The sequence below is a fragment of the Mustela lutreola genome, chromosome 18 (assembly GCF_030435805.1).
Source record: "Mustela lutreola isolate mMusLut2 chromosome 18, mMusLut2.pri, whole genome shotgun sequence".
In the NCBI taxonomy this organism is placed as follows: domain Eukaryota; kingdom Metazoa; phylum Chordata; class Mammalia; order Carnivora; family Mustelidae; genus Mustela; species Mustela lutreola.
In genome coordinates this window covers 24,259,538-24,279,956 of record NC_081307.1, presented here as the reverse complement: position 1 = coordinate 24,279,956, position 20,419 = coordinate 24,259,538, and the positions used below count along the sequence as shown (strand labels likewise).

At 48.9% G+C, this 20,419-nt stretch overlaps 1 protein-coding gene across 2 annotated transcripts in view; it reads left to right on the top strand.

The window, feature by feature from the left end:
• Positions 1 to 20,419, top strand: part of LOC131820521 (prolow-density lipoprotein receptor-related protein 1-like) — a 50,895-nt gene that overhangs the window by 7,547 nt on the left and 22,929 nt on the right. For both annotated transcript variants that reach the window (XM_059156209.1, XM_059156210.1), the window contains exons 7-21: positions 884 to 1,009; positions 1,713 to 1,916; positions 2,614 to 2,782; positions 3,086 to 3,254; positions 4,172 to 4,397; positions 4,895 to 5,020; positions 6,974 to 7,198; positions 12,081 to 12,392; positions 13,071 to 13,283; positions 14,439 to 14,633; positions 15,174 to 15,389; positions 16,934 to 17,172; positions 18,515 to 18,644; positions 18,850 to 19,034; positions 19,809 to 19,995. In XM_059156209.1, the coding sequence (XP_059012192.1) occupies positions 884 to 1,009; positions 1,713 to 1,916; positions 2,614 to 2,782; positions 3,086 to 3,254; positions 4,172 to 4,397; positions 4,895 to 5,020; positions 6,974 to 7,198; positions 12,081 to 12,392; positions 13,071 to 13,283; positions 14,439 to 14,633; positions 15,174 to 15,389; positions 16,934 to 17,172; positions 18,515 to 18,644; positions 18,850 to 19,034; positions 19,809 to 19,995 (2,922 nt within the window). The remainder of the gene's footprint in view (positions 1 to 883; positions 1,010 to 1,712; positions 1,917 to 2,613; positions 2,783 to 3,085; positions 3,255 to 4,171; positions 4,398 to 4,894; positions 5,021 to 6,973; positions 7,199 to 12,080; positions 12,393 to 13,070; positions 13,284 to 14,438; positions 14,634 to 15,173; positions 15,390 to 16,933; positions 17,173 to 18,514; positions 18,645 to 18,849; positions 19,035 to 19,808; positions 19,996 to 20,419) is intronic.

Genomic DNA, 20,419 nt, shown 5'->3' with positions numbered 1-20,419 from the left:
CACAGCTTACCATGTTAATTACTTTAAGGATGTAATTCAGTGGCCTCCACCACATTCACGACGCGTGTGAACATCACCACGATCCATCTCCACAACTCTCTTATCCTCCCCGACAGAAACTCTGTCCCATTAAACAAGAACCCTGTCCCCAGTCCCCAAGAAACCCCATCCACTTCCTCTCTGAATTTGCCTGTTCTGGTCTTGCCTCTAAGTGCAGTCCTGTGGGATCTGTCCCTCTGGGCCAGGCTTTTTCACTTAGCCTGTCATTAAGTTTCATCCATGTAATAGCAAGGTCAGACTCTCCCTCCCTTTCTACGGCCAAATACCTCATTGCATACATATGCCCCATTTTATTTATCCGTGGATGGGCATTTGGGTCGTTTCCACGTTTTGGCTCTCATGGGCGATGCTATGAGCAACTGGTGTACACATGCCCGAATCCCAGCTTTCCACACTCTGGGGTGTACACCAGACGTGGGATTGTCGTATCCTGCAGCAGCGTCTACGTTTAACTTGAGAAAACTTGCAAGCTGTTTTCCACGGCGGCTGCCCCGCTTGACATTCCCCCAGCAGGGCACAAGTGTTTCTGGTTCTCCACGTCTTACCATTCATTCCAAATCAGCAATGCCCCCGAGTGTTGCTGGGGTAACCTCCACCTGGATTCCGTGCCAGCTGCATGTCTGGGGCCTCCACACTGACGTTCCCGCTGAATTGCTCGTAGGGCAACTCCACAGAGGCAGGGACTGTCTGTGCCAGCACCAGCACAGGGATTTCCACATAGTACGTGTCCAGCGAGCGTACTATGAAAGGGGGGCCCAATGACCCAGAAATACTCAGGAGATGGCTCCGTGGTCGTCTCTGATTTCCGGCTCTCTGTCATCAGATATAGATGAGTGTTCCCAGGCCTACAGTCCCTGTGGCCAGCTGTGCCGTAATGTCCCGGGCTCCTACTCTTGTGCGTGTGTTCAAGGTCACCAGCTCTACAATGGGACCAGTTGTCGAGTTACAGGTGAGATTCACGACCCTGAGCAAAGCCTAGCCCTTGCTCTGTCCTTAGTGGTCATTACAGATAGAAGTGTTGTCCATGGTTCACTTTAGGGTCTGGTATGAGAGTGACATTATTCTTTCCTTTAAAGAAGCTGCTATTAACAACATTCCGTGGCCAAATCGAGTATCAGTTGCTATTAGGTGTCTTTATGTTTCTTTAAGTTTATCTGTTAAATCTACACCCAACATGGTCTTAGATATTACAACCCTAAGATCAAGAGTTGCATGCTTTCCTGACTGAGCCAACCGGGCGCCCCTATTAAGTAAAATGAGTTAGCTGTCCTGCAGGCTGTACACCTGGGTGCTCCGGAGACCACACTGACGTAGTGTTAACTTGGCCTGTGCTGCTTTAACAAGGGAACGGTGAATTCCATTTGGCTGCTGTGTATGAGGCAGGGAGAGGAGCTCTGTCTAGGTGAGGGGAAGGGCAGCATCTGAAATCAAACAGGCGAGTTCCAAAAATGAGTTGGAATGTGCTGGAGTTCAGAAGAGGAATTGGGGCTTAGGGTGGTTGGCTAGATTGACTCTGGACACGCCTCAGTCCAGACCTGAGCCGTCGGCGGATTTCAGCACGGGAGATGGGACAGCATCTTTGGTGAAAGAGAATGGTATGAGAGAAAGTGCCCAAGGAGTGTGTCACTGTTCCTTTTCCCCCTTTATTGCAGATGATGCTGTTAAAATTCTTATAGCGGCAGAGAGAGAACTTGGGGTCCTGGATCGGAGAACAGGCATCTATGAGCCTCTGGTTCCTGTAAACTCGAGGCCGACTTCTGTCGCCTATGATCTCGACAGAAGCATGTACTTTTGGGTGGATGAAGCCTTACACGTGTTTGTCCTTGGGAAGCCAAACCCGGTTCCTCTCTATCCAGGTATATTTCTTGACGTCCAGAGCCCTGGCTTCTTAAAGCGCCTTCAGCAGAGTATAAGCGGCCTGTGTATTCATCTGGACGTCGTCTGGGACTCTCTTGTTGTGACTCCCCAGTGCAACCCTGATTTGAGATAAGGCCATGTAATTTGGCTCAACAGGAGCTTTGCTGGAGCATAACCGGCGAACGAGGTTGCTCTAAAGAGGTACAGAAAGTTGGGCATGTGGGCTCAGGCCAGGGCTGATCTCCGCTTCATCCCTGGGTTTGTGACTTAGAGCAAGTCGTTAACTGCGCTCAGTAAGACAGAAGGGATAGCCCTTGTCTCACTGGGTAAGCGGGGGTAAGGTAGGGGAGATTCAAGAAGAACGGTCCATGGGAGGAAGTGCTTAGTTGTCCTGGGCACGTAGAAACCCTCTGTTAGCCACCCCCCTGAGACTTCTGTAACAGATGCTGCCCCAGACTGAGGCTGCATTCTCTTAGATTTCTTGGTTCTGCTTCTGCTAAGGTCCTTCTCTTTTCCTGCCGCCCACAGTATATTGCACAGAGCTCCTCTCTGGCTCTCCTTCCCTGTGTCCCACTGGCTGCCTTGTACAGCTTGAAATCAGAAGATGTAGAAAAGTTTAGTCCAGATCTCTTTTTCAAGGTAAGAAGAAGGTAGGAGAATACAGGAGCATAGTAATACTGTCTCGTGTATCCCCAGAACTTCAGGCCGTGGACAGTATCTCTTTGGACTGGCTCACGGGGCTGCTGTATTGGGCTAGCAGCTTCGCAAGGGTCATCGGTGCTGGCTTGAGTGATGGCAGAGGCTACGTCAAAATCTTGGAGAAGGATCTGGTACCAGAGCAGCTCATCGTGTTTCCCCCGAAGAAGTAAGTAGCATTTCTTTGAGAATATATCCCAAATCACTGGTTATCTTAGACATTTAAGTTGATAAGAAGACCTTTCCACGTTTTCAACATAGGTCTTCATTTGCTTCAAAAATATCTTCTAAATTGAATCCTAGGAAGAGCCCCTTTTCAGTCCACGGAGTCTGAGGGCAGAGATCTGCATTCTCAGCTGCGCAATTACCGGGGGCCTGAACAAGTATGGTCCCGGGGTCTGGCTGTTCAGAAGAACATGTGTTCAGGGTGGTTGGGGGGATGGTTAACACTCTGTGCTTTTGCTTCCCTCAGGTCATTGTATTGGGTAAATCGTGGTAAGAAAGGCAGGAGAACTCTCGAGGCTGCAGGGATGGATGGCTCAGATCGGAAGGTGCTCGCAGCCGTCCACATGGAGGAGCCTGTGGGACTGACGCTTGACCCCGTGGCCGGCCGCCTCTACTGGATCAGCGAGTATAAAGAGGTACTGGAGAGAGGTCAGGAAGGAAAGCGTTTGAGTGGGGGCTTGCTAGGCCCATGGGTAACTGCAGACACCTCCCTAAATCTCGCATCAACCCCGCACATGGTCTTCTGGCCACGAGGACCTAGGAGAGCGAGCTGGGCTGGGCCAGGGTCTTGAGGAGAGCCCGACCAGATCAACACAGGCTGAGAGGCTTCGTGTGTGACTTTCTCCAGCACCGCGGTCACATCTAGCCCTGGAATTTTCTGGTAGTATGGGTCATACTGTATGTTGTACCTAAGACATAAAACCATAAAACCATGTGTGAGCATGCATGGGAGGAGGGGAGAGGGAGATGCAGACTCCCCGCTGCACAGGGAGCCCTACTCCATCCCAGGGTCCTAGGATCATGACTTGAGCTGAAGGCAGATGCTTAACCGACCGAGCCAGCCAGGCACTTTTTTAAAAGTCATCTTTGCACACCCAATGTGAGGCTCAAACTTACAGCCCTGAGATCGGGCATTGCCTACTCCACCAGCTGAGCCAGCCAGGGGCCCTGGGAGTCGTATTTTTAAGTCTGTTACTTCAGCTGTGACTTTGACAATTTATAGCCCCTCTTTGAACTCCCATCACCCTCTGTGAAGAGAAATGGATCATTCACCTCAGAAAGCAGCTGGAGAACATAGGGAAAGACTTGGTACCACATCTGGAAGCAGACAGTAAGTTAGGGTAGCTACTTGTGCAATGTACCTCTGACCCCAGTTTGTGCAAGAAGCAGTCCAACCACTGGCTTTGGCATTAGCCTCCATGAATTCTAAGGCACTCTCCTCTTTATCAAGTTGATAGCACTTGAAGATGTTTAATCAGTGTCCACGCAAGAGGTGTCCTGATGCCAGAGTCTCATGCTAATGGCGACCAACTCTCATGACTCTACCCTTCAGTCCATAGAGACGGTCAACGTGGATGGCAGTGGGAGGCACACATTTCCTGAGATCTTCTTGGAAGACGACAACCCAATAGGACTAGCTATATTCGAGAACTCCTTCTTCTGGGCAAATAAAATACATCTGTATCATACTTCACCCCACACCCCCAAGGAGAGAGCGGTGTTGCTCAATGCTTCCATGTCTGCTTTCTCCATCCTCCACAAATCCCAGCAGCCCAAGGGTATGTCCCTGACATGTTCATTGTTAATTGCGGTTGATGTTAATTTTTCTGCTCTTCACAGAAAACTGAAGAAAGCCCAACGTCCTGTTTATGGGAGGAAGCCAAATATTCATTGACTAGGAATTAAAGGCTTTTGTTAACCAGAAACTGTATGTCAGATTCAACTCAGCTTAAGTGGGTCGGAGAAACTCCCCAAAGTAGAGAGCTGTGACTACTACTTACTTCTAAAGGAGTCTTCTTGTCAGCAAGCCAGGGAGTCTTTTTGCCTTAACTCTAGGGCCGAAGATGCTGTTGGTTGAAGACTTACTGGCCTGAGCTTAATATGGATAAGTAATTGCTACTATCTGAAAGGGGATCATGAGAGTTTAACCTAGAAGGTAACGAGGATCCTGGGATTCCTCTTAAGGCAAAACCAACTGAACTCCCTTGAGTATTAAGTTTGGAACTGATATGGAGATTTCTGAAATCATACCTAACCTATTTCTATTTGAAAACAGGCAGACCGCCAGCATGTGCTCCAGGCTCATGCAGCCACCTCTGTCTCCTGTCCCCCGTCCATCCCAAGGGCTATAAGTGTGTTTGCCCAGAGGGAATGTTCCTTTTGCCTTCCGGTACATGTAGCGGTGAGTATGCTGAGGCAAATGGACTTGGCTCAGGGAGACTCATTCCATTTTGGGATCAATCACTTGTATACTGACAACCTTACCTTGTTAAGTTTTGTTATCCAAAGATCTTAAGTTCTTTTATTATTGTGTTGAAAGTATAGAACATAAAGCTTAGTATTTTAACCACTTTCAAGCATGTAGTAGCATTGAGTGCATCCACGTTTTTATGCAACTATCGCTACCATCCATCTCCAGAACTTTTTCTTTTTTTAAAGAAAGATCTTTGTTTAGAGTGAGAGCAAGAGCAGGAGGGAGGAAGAGGGGGAGGGAGAGAGTGCCAAGCAGGTTCCACACTGAGCGCAGAGCCTGACTCGGAGCTTGGTCTCATGATGCTGAGCTCACACCCTGAGCCTAGATCAAGAGTTGGCCTTCTAACTGACTGAGTCACTCAGGCTTCCCTCTCCAGAATGTTTTCATCTTCCTAAACTGAAATTTTGTACCCACTAAACAATAACTCCCCATTCCTCTCCCCCAGCCCCGGCCCTAGACCACCATTCTACTTTCTATATGAACGTGACAACTCTAGGAACGTCATAGGAGTGGAATCCTACAGTGTTTGTCCTTCGGCTGCTGGCTTAGTTTCCTTTACTGTCTTTAAGGTTCATGTTGTAATATGTGTCAGAATTGCCTTCCTTGAATAATCATTTAATTTATATTTTGGTTTCTCCATTCATCTGTTAATGAATACTAGGGCTTGTTTGATTTTAAAGCAGGAATAATAGGTTTACACCAGTCAGTTTTACCCCAAAATTAAGTTGGTACAAGAAAGAAATGCTCCGTAGTCTTATGCTTGCGTACTCTGACCTAGGTTTGTAAGCAGGGTCTATTGCAGTATGGTTAATAGAAATTCTTGTTGTTTTGCTTTGAAATATTAAGGCCTACAAGCTCCTTTGAACATCTCTATCCAAATTACTTTTTTTGGGGAAAGATTTTATTTATTTATTTTAGAGAGAGCGCGTGCACAGAGGTACAGAAGTGAGAGGAGGGGTAAAAGGAGAGAGAGAGAGAATCTCAAGCAGAGCCCTCTGAGTGCGGAACCCAGTGCAGGGCTTGATCTTACAATCCTGAGATTATAACCTGAACTGAAACTGAGAGTTTAACGCTTAACCAACTGAGCCACTCAGGTGCCTCCCACATTACGTTTTTGCTGAAGAACACTCAGGTTTTAAGAAGGATAAAGATATAAATATCTTCATGCTCTAACCACCTTTAAAAAACATAATTCTCAGGGGTAGATGCCGGATGCGATCACGGTGCACGTAATACGCTGTTGTGCCAAACTCAGGACTTCACTTTGACTTGTATCTTGAGGGGCACCTGGGTGGCTCAGTGAGTTCAGCATCTGCCTTCGGCTCAGGTCATGATCCTGGGGTCCTGGGATCCAGCCCTGTGTTAGGCTCCCTGCTCAGCCGGGGGTTTGCTTCTCCCTCTACCCCTCCCCCTGCTCATGTGCTCTTCCTCTCTCAAATAAATTAATAAATCTTTTAAAAAATTTTAAAAATTATATCTTGAACATAACATATACAGCTAAATACCCGAGTAACTTTTCTTTAAATAGGCAATCGAATTTAAAATTCTTTCTACTGAGACTTGTGCACCATGAGCAAGGGTTTGAGGGCATGAATGAAACAGATGGGGCACTGCCCAGCCCTAATCCTTGTGGCTCTCTGTTAACCTTCCAGCAGAAATTTGAAAGCTTTAGTGATTTGGGAAAGCAGAGCAATACTTCATTTGCCCAAATGACTCCCTTCTCCAAGGAGGCTCAGGCTTTCGTGCTGTATTCATGCCTCAGAAGCGAACTTGCTAAGACCCCTTTCTACGTGTTCCTCAGCTGGAGAGTTTACTCAAGAAGGGAGCAGGGGGCTTATCTAACAAATGGCCAAATGGTAAATCTCTCCTTTCTCTTGGTAGAGTTAAAGATAGTATTTTCGTCTGGCAAACGTCTCTACTTGTTGAAAGTTGGTTTTATGGGAACTGCTATAGAGAGAACCCTAGTTCAAGAGCATTCGAGAAACATCTATTTACTGGATATTGACTGGAAAAGAAACCTCGTCTACTGGACAAATGCCGGGGGACAGCTGTTCTGCTCAGCTGGCTATTCAGGAGAAAAGCAAGAGATTTGGACAGAGCACACAGGTAAGCTGGATGGCTATTTTGGATTTTTCCCCTTTATTTCCTGGCTTTAAAATTAACTAAAACAAAACAAAACAAAACAAAAACAAAACCCAAGCCCAAAAAACAACAAAAAAACCTTACCTGATCTGAATCAACCTTAATTTCAAAGGATGGTTTTAAGGTAATTTAAACATGGACTGTCTGACTTAACCTTATATTTTTAAGAGGAATACAGGCTGTTAAAAGACTGTGATTTGGGAAATCCTAGGGTCAGTAGTAAGTTTTTTGAAATTCTATTTTTCTGGCCTTAAGTTTGGGTAGGATAGAAATAGACCTTAAATATTTCAGTTTTGCATTGCAGATTTTTCTTGCACTAATTTAGAAGTGGTTTGCAATGCAGATTTCTGAGACAACTAGAGAGATATTTTCTTAATATGGCAATAGATCCTTTCTCTCCACTCTCACATTGCTGAATGGCACGGCCCATCCTTAGCGCTGTGTACTCTACCTAAAGGCAAACATCTACCTTGTAAAAGAGATCTGGGGCTAGAGCTCTAGGGTGAGCAATTTGATTTCTGAATGTCTGGGCCCCTGTTAGTCTAAGCACCAATGATAGGCTTTACTACAGGAAGCGCCATATTGAAATGCATGTTCCTCCAACACGCTTCTGAGCAGTAGGTTCTGCTGAGTCCTGTGGGCAAGCACAAGGCCTGGCACCTAGGAACTTCTGGTACCTGCCCCAGAGAACTTTCAGGAAAGAGTGGAATGGACCGCATTCTTGAAACACAACTGGTGGCTATCTGAGGAAAGTCGTGATCTTGAATTTCTTTTATTTCTCCCCACTAATTAAAATGCCACTTTCACTCCACTGGCTAATCTTAGCTAGTAGGGTTCTGTGTTACAATGATCACATTGAGGGTTTGTAAGGGACTGGCAGTTTCATTTGAGCTGGCTTCTAGTGTGGAATGTGGAGTCCCTGTGGTACGTGGCTCTGAAATAAAAGAAAATATATATGTCTCTGTCCCCTGCTTACTAGCACAGAGTTCTTAAGACCTTCGTAACTTCCTGAGTGAAAGCACCAGACACACACCTCCCTCCCCTAAGCTGTTTGGAATTTTTGAGGTCATAGGAAGAGCTTAGTTAGAATGAGCCAAGTTTGGCGGGGTCTGCAGTGCAATGTAGCATTGAATTTAAGGTCCATTTCTACATTACCCAGACTTAAGGTCAGAAAAATTTAAAAACCTTACCACCGACCCTGGGAAGCTGTTTACCAGAAAGATCAAGCCGTAACTGGAAGCTTAGAACTTTCAGCTCCACTTCCTGTTCTCTGGAGAGGGGAGAGGGGCTAGGGGCTGGAAATGGAATCGGGGATCCATCACGCTTATGTAATGAAGCTGCCATGAAATCCCCAAAGCGGGGGCTTCAGTAGAGCTTCCGGGTTGGTGAACACGTCTGTGTGCCGGGAGGGTGGTGCAGCCCATCTCCATGGGAACAGAAGCTCCTACTTCTGGGCCCTTTGGATGTGGCTCTGTGGTTCTCTTTGTCCAGCCGTTCATCTGTATCTCTTACGAAATAAACCAATAAATTTGTTTCCCTTAGTTCTGTGAGCAGCAGGTTACCAAACCCAAGGAGGTTGTGGGAACCCTGATTTAGAGCCAGTGGCTCAGAGTGCTGGTGGGACCCGAGACTTGTGACTAGCTTCAGAAGCAGGGGCAGTCTTGGCACAGAGCCCTTAACCTGTGGGCTTTGATGCCAACTCCAGGAGGACAGGGTCAGCACTGGGTTGTAGGATATTCGGCTAGTGTTGCAGAATTGCTTGGTATGGGGAACCCCCCGGGATCCCCCACATCTGGTGTCAGAAGTGTTGGAGGTGTAAACGCCACACAGGTGCGTTTCTTCCTACAAAGTGAGTGAAAGCATGACAAAGCCAGGCAGACCCTTCAGAGCGGGGATCAGGCTGGTTACTACCTACCGGGACCTGTTTGCAGAGCCCAGGGTCTCCTTACGACCCCGGTGAGCATGCAGCTTTCAGCTTCCCCTTGCATCAGAGCGTGCTAATATCAGTGTTGTCTCTCTCTCTCTCTCTCTCTTTTTTTTAGAAGATTTATTTGAGAATGGGAAAGAGAGCACATGGCGGGGAGGGCCAGAGGGAGAAAGATGCTTAAACACACTCATACTGAGTGTCGAGCCCAATGTGGGGCTTGATCTGTTGACCCTGAGATCACGACCCCAGCCAAAATCATGAGTCAGATGCTTGACCGACTCTGTCATCCAGGTGCCCCAGTGTTTTCTCTTGAATGAGTGAATCTTGTCCTCATTGAAAAATGTAGGCTAGGGAATACAGAGGAGATTACTTTAGGAAAAACAAAAAAATGGGAGGGCTCCAGAATTCTGTTTTAGGCAAGACTGCCTAAAGAAACCTGTATAGAATTGCTCAAAGAACCTTCTGTGGCCCTGGCAACCGTGCAGATAGCACCAGTTAAAGCTAATACCAGACAGAACGTGTCTTCTGTGCAGAAGGCAGAGCCCATAGGAGAAGAGAGAAGTTGATCTGGGTGTGGCTAGTCTCTTCTTACTAACTGGCCAGCCTTAAGTCCCTTCTTTCCTGGGGTGACTTAAGGAATGTGGGGGACAACTCTGTGCAAGTTCCTCCACGTGAAAACACGGGGAATAGTAAAACCTCCCATCCTCACAGCCAGGAAGTGGGAAGAACTAGAACTCCGGAACCCTGTGTGTACAGGCTTCTCCCTTCTGCTACCCACGCCCAGCTTCGTGCCTCATCTGTTTGTCAGTCTCCCTCGTAGTTAACATTTGAGCTCTTTTTTTTTTTTTTTTAAAGCTTTTATTTATTTATTTGACAGAGAGAGAGTGAGAGGAGGAACACAAGCAGGGAGAGTGGGAGAGAGAAAAGCAGGCTTCCCGCTGAGCAGGGAGCCCAGAGCGGGGCTCATTCTAGGACCCTGCGATCATGACCTGAGCCAAAGGCAGACGCTTCACGACTAAGCCACCCAGGCGCACCAACCTTAGAGTTCTGAAACATTCCGGCACACCACAGAGTGTTCTACTAAGACCCAGCTCTGTGAGGTGGTGGGGGCGTGGGGAATGTGCACATAGATGCATTATATAGGTTTGCAATAAAGCTTGCCTATATAAATGTTGTAGCACAATTTACAAATAACAAACTATACAACATTCTTTGTTGTAAATTTCATGTAGGTACATGATTTTCAGATTGGTTACAGATCCAAGAATTCAGAATAAAAAAAGCAGTTTATAGCTGCAGTTCAATCAGAATTTAACAAAATCCAACTATGAATAAATGCTCGACTGCGATCCAATTTGGCACAGAGTCGCTGCCATCAGAGCAAATACAGTCCTACTCTAACGTAATTTGACAGTTGCTTCTGTAAACTAGTGGGAAGTGTAGCAGTGAAGACTAATTGAAATTACTTTATTGACCAAAGGGACTGATTTGTGGATTTGGAAAATAGTTTTCAAAATCTAGGAAAATGTTTTCCCAACTTCTGTGGTCTCTAAAATGTCGTGGGCATAGGTGTGACGCATGTAAGTTTAATTGGCAATATGAACACTTTCCTCTGCCACGTAAGTCCAGACCAGGGTTGTCAGCCTCCTTCTATAAAAGGCCAGACAGCAACTATTTCAGGCTGGTCGGGCACTGTGCTGTTCCGTCTGCAAAGGAGCCGACCACCGTGTGTGCGTTAGGGACCATGGTATGTTCCCCTGGAATTTACAAAAACACGCCAAAGGTTGGAATTGGCCCCAGGGCCATTCTTTGTCAGTTCCTGGTCTAGAAAATGAAACTGAAAACAAATCAAGCCCTGATTTGGAGGGTTTGCCAATGCCTCTGGTGGAAAATACTCCCACAGTGGCAGGTTTCAGGCTCACAATGTAAGGTGACTTATCACAGAGTTTGGAAGGAGCGTGGAGTAGCAAAGTGCAGGAATGCAAGGACCAGAGTATTTTTGTTTCAAGTGCAGTTAAGTTGATGTGATTTAATTTTAAAAATGACTATATTGGACAGCAAGCTTGCAGTGTTCCTGAATTCAACAACTGGCCATTCCAAGCTTGTGCAAAGAACAGATGCTCTCCTATGCTTTTCATAGGTACCGACTCGAATCCTCAAAACTGGGAGAAGCCCTGTCCCTATCACGCATTTGCAGGAACTGAGCCACAGTAATTAGCTGACACCTTATCTTGGGATGTGCTTCAAAAATGGCAGTCTGACTTTCAGCCCAATACTGCTCTTAACTTTAAAGCTGTACTCACCCTAGGGTAGGTACTGCCTAGCTGAGATCCACTTACGTGGGTCTAGTGGGCAGAATGGGAGTAGGGAGTGCTTGGTGGGCTAGTGCCCACGTCTGTTATGCTTAAAAGCTACCACTTTGTGGCTTTTATATACTTGGTCCCTGTCCTATCTCTGTCCTCAAGCTCTAGGTCTCCTCACTCCCCGCCCACTCTATGGGTGACCTTCCATACCACTGCTGTGGTGACACTTCCCCCAGGCTCTGCCTTCCCGTAGCCATTTCAGTTCCAGGCACTTGTCATGTCATTGATTGATTGTCCTATGTATCCGACGAAGAGGGAGGTGAAAGCAGAGTTGCATGTCTGCGTTCAAACATAAGTGTTGCAGCTTAGATATACAACTCCTAAAAGGCAGTGGCTGTCTCTCTTACCAGCAGGTTGTGAGGATCACATGAGCTCATATGACAGATAAGGGCCTAGAACCAGAGTAGGTCTGATGGGACTCCTCATGTGAACGAGGTATGTGGGCTCGTTAGGGACCAGGCTTCGCATCCCTCTGAGTGTCTCCCTTCCAAAATGTTAAGGGCGTGCATGAATGTATTTGAATGTCCTAATGGGAGTTCCTTTCCCGCCCTCACAGTCTGCTCAGCAAAGGTGGACATATCCACGGGGAACTTGTACTGGCTGCCATGTGACCGACGTGCTATCCAGAAGACTGGACTCCCTGGCCCAGACACCTGGACCCTCTACACAACAGGCCGCATTATACTGCATCTTCTTCTCGACTGGCCAGAGAGAGTGCTCTACTGGGTGGAGAGTGGGAAGCACTTGCAAAGTATGACCCTCGATGGCAAAACCAGACGGCAAGTCTGGACGGGCACCTGGACGGCAGACACCCACATGACCTTGGACCTCGGCGCGTCTAGCATCCTCTGGACGGCCAAAGGGTCAGGTAAGTGCCACGCAGAGCAGTGGTTGGTAGAAGCCGGGGAGCGGTGGTGGTAAGGCTCGTTACTGCGTGAGGAATGAGCTCATTCCGAGAACTAGCTAGACCTGGGCTTGAATTAGGTTCTCATAGTTACGGCTTGGGCACGCGTCCCTCAGCTCAGACTCAGTTTCCTTGGTAAGTCTAGATTTTTGACTTGAAAGGCAGAAAACTGCAGAGCTAACATGCTTAGTCGCTTTTGGTTCGGAATGGGTCTCTGCCTCCATGAGCAGACGTAACAAACCCAAACCTGCCTTGCAAATGAAGCAGAGGTGCTCGGTCCGCTGGGTACCAGATACAACTTCTGCCTGGCTGCCGGCTCCGACCGTCTTCTCCACCAGGAGCTGCCCCCGAGGGCTGGTGGCTTCGTGTGGGCAACTGAGTGTGTTTGCATGCTGCCTGAGGATAGGATAGGGCTTGCCTCACGCTCACAGGTGGCAGATCTCCAGTTCCTAGAGCTTTAAACGCTTTCCGGGACTATCTTTAACTGCAAAACTAAAACCTACAAAAGTCAATAGGAAGAGTCTGGGCTTTTCAATGGGGCTCGTTGACTCTCAATCAAGGGCTACCCATGCGTCTGTCCCTACCCCCCACCCCGACACAGGTTACTCTCCGCCAGCCTATAAGCACTTGACTCTTCCTTAGGTTTGCAAAGTCTGAGTCTCCTAAAAAACAGAACATACACTTTGAACAAGACCTGGAGTGACGGCATTCTTGCGGCTCACGAGCCCTACCTGGTGACCGTGCACAGGGGAGCCCTCCTGCTGTGGGACAGGAGGACACTGGAGCCCTTCACCTTGTCCAAAGAGCCGTATGTGAGGACACTGATCATCCTGACTGAGAACCAGCAAGTCCCAGGCGAGTCTTCCTCTGTGGGGTTCTTCTTTGAAATCACTTTCTTTGCCTCTGGTCTGTGTGTTTGCGGAGGGTAAAATCCTGGGGGGGGGGGGGGGGTCTTTGTATTAGCTGTTGTCGGTACTCACAGTGCCACAGGCCTTCCCCCTCACTCGGCCTTATCCTGGAGGATTAAGAGTCACACACACACGTTTCTCAAAGTTGCTACATTGACATGACCCCCAGCAAAACTTCCAGAAGTTTGCCCACCATAACCCCTTTGGGGAGTCCTCTCATATGTTAGCATCTTAAACCTCTTCATCTGGAGGTAAAGAGATCCATTTAATTTGTTCAGAAGCACTTTCCCGAACAGATTTTACCAAGTTACTCCCTTCCCCCAGCAGCAGCATCTTGCAGAGGACCCTTTGAGGAACCATCCAGGGGCTGTGGACACCGGGGCAGGTCCCCCTGGCTGTTGGAGCTGCCCCGGTAGTTCAGATTACCCTGCTGATGGCTGCTTTTCCCTCTTCACATAAGCCTTTGGCCCAGAGCCAAAAAGTTAGTTTCTGGACCTTGAGGCAGACAAAGCCGAAATCCTATCACAGGAGGTGGGGTGGGCGGCTGCAGCTTGGTTATAGGGCTGTAGCAGGGAGTGAGCCAGAACCAGGCCCTGTCTACAGAAACTTTATTTTTTTTTTTTTAAGATTTTATTTATTTGACAGAGAGAGACACAGCGAGAGAGGGAACCCAAATAGGGGGAGTGGGAGAGGGAGAAGCAGGCTTCTTACCAAGCAGGGAGCCCTATGGGGGCCCTAGTCCTAAGATCCCGGGATCATGACCTGAGCCAAAAGCAGACTGAGGCTTAAAAACTGAGCCCCCCAGGTGCCCGAAATTTTATTTTTCAATCCTAGCAGCTAGTATCAGGCAGGAGAAGAAGTTATTAGGCGTGAAGGAGAAAACAATTTGCCCAAATGTAAAGCCGTTAGATGATGATGGGCCAATGGATCACGTCTGACCGAAGGATCTAGGCTTTGAGGCCATTTCACTGTTTTCTTCTTACGAGGGAGGCACACGTAGCTGCCGGGCCCCAACCTGGCTCTGGGAGGAGGGGGCCGCAGAAGCAAGTCTCCGGTGCCCGGAGCCCAGGGCCAGCCTTGCCGACACCACTGTTTATTGCAGATCCTGAGCTTGAAGGGGTGGCCGCAGATGGTCCTTCCGCGCTTCCTCTTGCACCCCCATTGCTCTGTACCCCGTCTTCTGTCCCCTGTCGGAACGGGGAGGAATGCGTTTCTCGGGAGTACCTCTGCGATGGCAAGCCGGACTGTCAGGACGGCTCAGACGAAGGGGACTGTGCCCGGTTCTGCAGCAGACCAGGTCTGTCTCTGTGTCAGGAGGAATGCCACGTGGTAGGAGTGAGCAGCGTTGATCACAAGTACCCTTGCCTCCCCTCGGTAAAGTGTCATAGCTAAAGGTCCTAGTCTGTCGGAATACGGACGCTGCCAGTGTCCATTTTATCACGTTAAGTCGGACGTTTTACCGGGTGTAATTTTTAACTATTGCTTCCTTGCCTCCTTAAATTTGCTTAAGTGTTCCAGGGTTTGCCTTTATAAAGGCTGAGCCATAAGCCGACCAGAATGGACCACTTAGAACAGATTTGGCAGTGATTTTCTGTAAGTGGTTCAAGTACCCAAACCAATAGGAGTCCTTATTACTGAAACAGCCTCGTTCAGCTGGTTAATTTAACTGACCTGAGCACTTTATTAAAGCTTGCTTAGGGATTAGATAAGCTATAGAGCTTGATCAGATAGGATGTAGTCTACCCCTTAAGCCCCAGAGTGAGGGGGCGTTCATCTAACTTTCAGCCTTCAGTAGGACTGAGCAGACGGTGCAAACCCCCGGTCCTTCCCGTCGTAGGGCTCTTCCGGTGTCGGAACGGAAACCAGTGCATTGAGGAGACCTTCCGCTGTGATGGGGCTCACCAGTGCTCCGATGGGTCTGACGAGCTGGGCTGCTGGAAGCCCGCTGAAGATTGTTCTCTGCGTTGTGACAACGAGACTCGCTGTGTCCCCAAGAGCTGGCTGTGTGACGGCCACCCCGACTGCTCTGACAGGAGCGATGAACAAAGATGCGGTAAGTGCCGTGCGGCTCACGTCGGCGGCCTTGTGTTCTACGAGGTTGCCACCGACCCCGAATGCACAGACCCCACATCACTGCCCATAGAAGAGACACAGGGCAACATTTCTGAGACTCTCTCGTGACAGTACTTGTGTCGACTGACCAACATAAAACCTTACTTTAGTGCAGGCTGTTTAGAGACTACTTGATATGCACATTGTCAGCTTATTGACACTGAAGCCGCGACCCCAGCACGGTAACACCTGCCCCAACAAAGCTTGACACAGCGTTTGCTCCGCGAGGCGGCTCTCGACGTCTCGCACTAGGAACGCCAGACCACATTTCCGCTCTGCCCTTGGGGGGAGCTTTTCAACAGCAGAATTCCCCCAGAGTACAAACATGTGGGAACTATGGCTCTACAGAGACTTCGGAAAGGACACTTGTTTCCAGTGTGAGGATGGAAACTAGAAGGCAGAGCGTCGCCGTGTTCCACCTCAGCTGGAAACGCGTGCTAGGGGACACAAGTGTTTTTCTGCTTTGTGTAGGCGTATCTTCAGATGACCGTGAAAGCGTGGGAGCATGGATTTGAGAGTGGGGGTATGAATTTTGGCAAGTAGGTGAATGTGTAAATAAAGAATCTGCAAATAGCGAAGACGGACAGTACTTACCACAAAGTTAGCAGACTGGATGAAAGGGTCTGAGTTGGATGTTGGAGATCGTGGTACAACACTTCTCTCTTTGTGACAAGATTCCCATTAGTGGAAAACTAGTCTACTCTTCGCAATGTTGCTTGAGCAAGAATCGACCATCTTGAAGATTTTTAATTTTGATCCTAGGTCTTCTCGTGTGGTCGGCCATCCTTATCTTTAGGTGTGATTGCTTTCCCCTCTTTTCGTTAGGATACGTCATCTTTCTTTTTAGTCTTCCCGGTGGCCTGTTTCAAGGCCCTTAATCACATTGTGGGAATAGGGTAGGAGAGAGAATTTGGAGAATTGAAATGGGAAGAAGAGGAAGCTGGGTGAGGTATCATGACAGATTTGAATGCAGAGGCCATGGAGTAGCTGGACAGTATCCGTGCACTTGGGTTTACGAGAAGAACATCAGGAGAGGCAGGAAGGAACACTGGGTATAATTTCCTTTTCAATGCATATTTATGGTTTTGCATAGGACCTAAGCTTTTTTCTTGAGCCAAGTCAAGCAACTTCTATCTGTAGGAACTGAGCCCAAGAACATAACATGTAGGGTATGTTGGATGTCATGAGAGACTTTCTCTCCTCATGGATGACAGTAAGGTCCCAGAGAGGAGTTCTACTCCTCAGCCTCTCCCAGTGTCCTTCCATGTGTGCCCCCTGCCTGTCCCCCAGCCCTCATTCTCCGAGACAGGGTTCTTCTGGGCTATTTAGTAGGACTTCTCTATCCTAAGACTATTTAACCACCTCGAGGGCTGCGGGTTAGTTCCCCAGGTGACAGCAGAAAACTGGAAAGTCTTCAAATCCTCCACGTGCCCTCAAATGGCTTCCACATCTGGCTGACTTCTTACCCAAAGCCTTGTTTTCTAGTTCAGGTGAAGTGCAGCGCCTTTGAATTTCAGTGCGAGAACGGCCAATGCATCTCGCACTTTCTGCGCTGCGACGGGAACCGAGACTGCCTGGACCACTCGGATGAGGACGGCTGCTCTGTGGCCTGGCCGCTGCGGTGTCCGTCGGGGGAGGTGAAGTGCCGGGGCAGCGGAGAGTGTGTGCCCGTGGCGTGGCTCTGTGACCGTGACTTTGACTGTGAAGACGGGATGGATGAGAAGGTAGGGAGGGCACCCTTCTCCAGAAAAACCGATTTCCCCTCACAGCCGGATCATGTGTCTTCCCGTGGAAAGTGTGAGAAAACCCAAGAACAGAGAAGGAAGGCTTCTCATCCCTCCTGCCCAGAGAGCCACTCATCATGACATCAGGGTGTCTGGAGTGAGAAGATCTCTTGTCAAAAGGCAAATGTTTAAGTGACTTTTTATTGTAGGTTTGCAAGTGTTGGGTCTTCATGGCTCTGGTATAAATGTCCCCCCAGAGACCTGCTCCAAAGCTCTGCTTCCCCGTCACTGAGCAGCCACGACCCTGCCACGTTGTTGGAGGTGCAGTCTGGCTTAAATCCTGCTGCTTGCGTTTGACCTGAAGAAAACACTTACTCCCTCATGTTCTACTTCCTCGTCTGTCAAATGGGTAGGAGATAGGCCTCATGGCGCCTGAGGGGGTGAGAATGCCTGTGAAGGTTCAGGGCTGTTAGCAGGGGTACAAGTGTCCCCTCCCCTTCTCTAGCATGTGCTGCCCCCAAGCACAGTGTCCACATCAGGGGAGGTGCAAGGCAGGCCAGAATGTCAATGGGCTAGGGGTGGTTTTGGAAATGGCAAAGGAATAATTCTTCTTTTTTTTTTTCTTAAAGATTTTATTTATTTATTTGAGAGCGAGAGCAGGGGAAAAGGGAGAGGCAGAGGGAGAAGCAGACTCGCCACTGAGCAGGGAGCATGAAGCGGGACTTGGTCCCAGGACCCTGAGATCAGGATCTGAGCTGAAGGGAGACGCTTCACCAGCTGAGCCACCCAGGTGACCCCAAATGGCAAAGGACTTCTAAAGAAAAGTTTCTAGAGCACATTCTTATCATTCTTATTCCTAGATTTCTTTTCTTTCTTTCTTTCTTTCTTCTTCTTCTTCTTCTTCTTTTTTTTTTTTAAAGATTTTGTTTATTTATTTGGCAGAGAGCAAGAGAGATCACAAGTAGGCAGAGAGGCAGGCAGAGAGAGAGGGGGAAGCAGGCTCCCTGCTGAGCAGAGAGCCCGATGCGGGGCTCGATCCCAGGACCCTGACATCATGACCTGAGCTGAAGGTAGAGGCTTAACCCACTGAGCCACCCAGGCGTCCTTATTCTTAGATTTCTTATATGAAGATGCCCTGATTGGACAAAATAAGACCTTTCTTTTCTCTTCATGGCCAGGTTCACTTTACCTACTGAAAATGTTTTTCTGAGTCTTGGGGCTTCTCTGGCCCCCTTGCAAAAGGGACTCGAGCATTATCTTGTAAGCCAGGCTCTTTCCCCTCCAAGAACCCCATCCTGGGCTCTGAGTGCTGGTTTCGCTGACTGAGTTACTGTCCGCTCAGGACTGTGAACCCGAGAAGCTTCGCTGTGGCTCCAGGCAGTGGTCCTGTGCCGGCGGAGACCAATGCGTGCCTGACGTGTGGCGCTGTGACGGGCAGAGAGATTGTGAGGACGGCAGCGACGAGGCTGGGTGTAAGTGTGCGGGCTCCCCCTGAGGGAGGGGGCTTCCAGGGGCACCGACTGCTTGCTTCCTCTTGGCACGAGAAGCCAGCTCAGCTGGCAGGTGCCACTAGCCCTGACAGGACGGGGGTGTCTTGATTGCACATCCTTGCCGTGGAAGGGGTGTTCGGGGCGGCAGGGAACAGATGCTATAACAGTAGATAATCATCCTCTCGAGGCCGCCCCGAGAAGTGCCCGAGCTCTGAGTTCCAGTGCCGCTCCCTCGGCTGCCTCGACCTCCGCCTGCTGTGTGACGGGAAGGAGGACTGTGCGGACGGCTCCGATGAAGGTGGAATGTGCCTGTCGTCAGCATGCAGCGGGGCGCGGTGTTCCCACGCCTGCTACCGGTCCCCGCACGGGCCTGTGAGTTCACGCCGCTACTGCTTGCCGGTGGCTGTAAACTGAGTCTAGGGACGGGGGGAACTCGTCGGTCGGTCCTTACTGCTCGTGAAACCCTCCGTCTTCCGTGGCTGAGCTGTCCTGACCTGTCCTCTCGTGTCCGCTGAGCCCCTCCTGGCTCCTGTGGAGTCCTGTCAGGTTCCTCCCCTGGGTCGTGTCTCCTAGAACTTGACCACCCAGTCTCCAGAAACTCTGCTGTGGGTGTAACTCTGTAGCTCTGAGCTTGGGGTGACATTTGGGACTAAGCCTGATGTTTTTATGGACTTGTCTTCCATATGTGTATTTGGAATGTGATCTGCCCTTAAATCGAGGACTGCCCATGTTCTGGTCTAACATTATCAGCTGACTGAACATCGTGACCTTGACTCTGATGGGCAAGTAGAAGAATATAGTGTTCTGATGTCTGATCATGGTAACCTCTCCCTTGGCAGGCAGCCCATTCAGTTCAGTCTCCTTGCCTCTTACTGGTTCTGCTGGGATTCTCGGTGTCCTGGGCTGAACTTGGACCCCTACGTTAACTCAGGACCCACCGTGGTAGCAAGGGTGTGAGGTGTGCAGTGGCATTGATAAGACTGAAAGAATGACAACTTAAAGCAAAGTTGGTTTTCAGAACTTTTCATTTCGAGCTGCTGAAATCAAGTACATCACCATGTGCTTTTAATAGCAAAGTCAGGTGTTTTCATCAGGGTTATGTGTCAGTGTCTTTAGGAAGTCTCAGTGTTCTTGAAATCCCTTCAGGTATGTGCTTGTGAGCGAGGCTTCGAGCTGGGGAGCAGTGGCCAGATCTGCAAGGATGTGGACGAGTGCCAGAAGCCAGCTGGTCAGCCTTGCAGTCAGACCTGTGTCAACACCCAGGGCTCCTACCGCTGCACCTGTCACCCTGGCTACTCACTGGAGCCCGATGGCCACACCTGTAAAGCAGCAGGTAAGCCGGAACCCTGATGTCTCCTGAGCCCTGGGTCAGGAACTTCCAAGTCCTGACTCTCCAGGAATACAAAGGCAGACCTTCTTTCTCAAGTCTTAAACGCTCCTGCCTGCTTGTGCCTGCCGAGCAAGCCTAGAACATTTTCCAGATCCCCTTTTTAAATGCAGTATTTCAGATGGAATTAGATCTAGGAAGGTGTCTACAGATAAGCTGTCGTGATGACGGCTCGGGTCCCTCTAGCCACAGGTCAGCCTTACCTCAAGTTAGGATAAGTGTCAAAAGTCTTGACAAGCCCTTCTTTCCTGCTCACCTGAGCCTAAATACTTAGTTAGAAATGTCTTTTTTCCTAGCTTATGCTAATCATGACTTTATTCTAAGTATCTTTAAATGGTGGGTATTAGCAGAAGCAGCACATCGAGGGGTG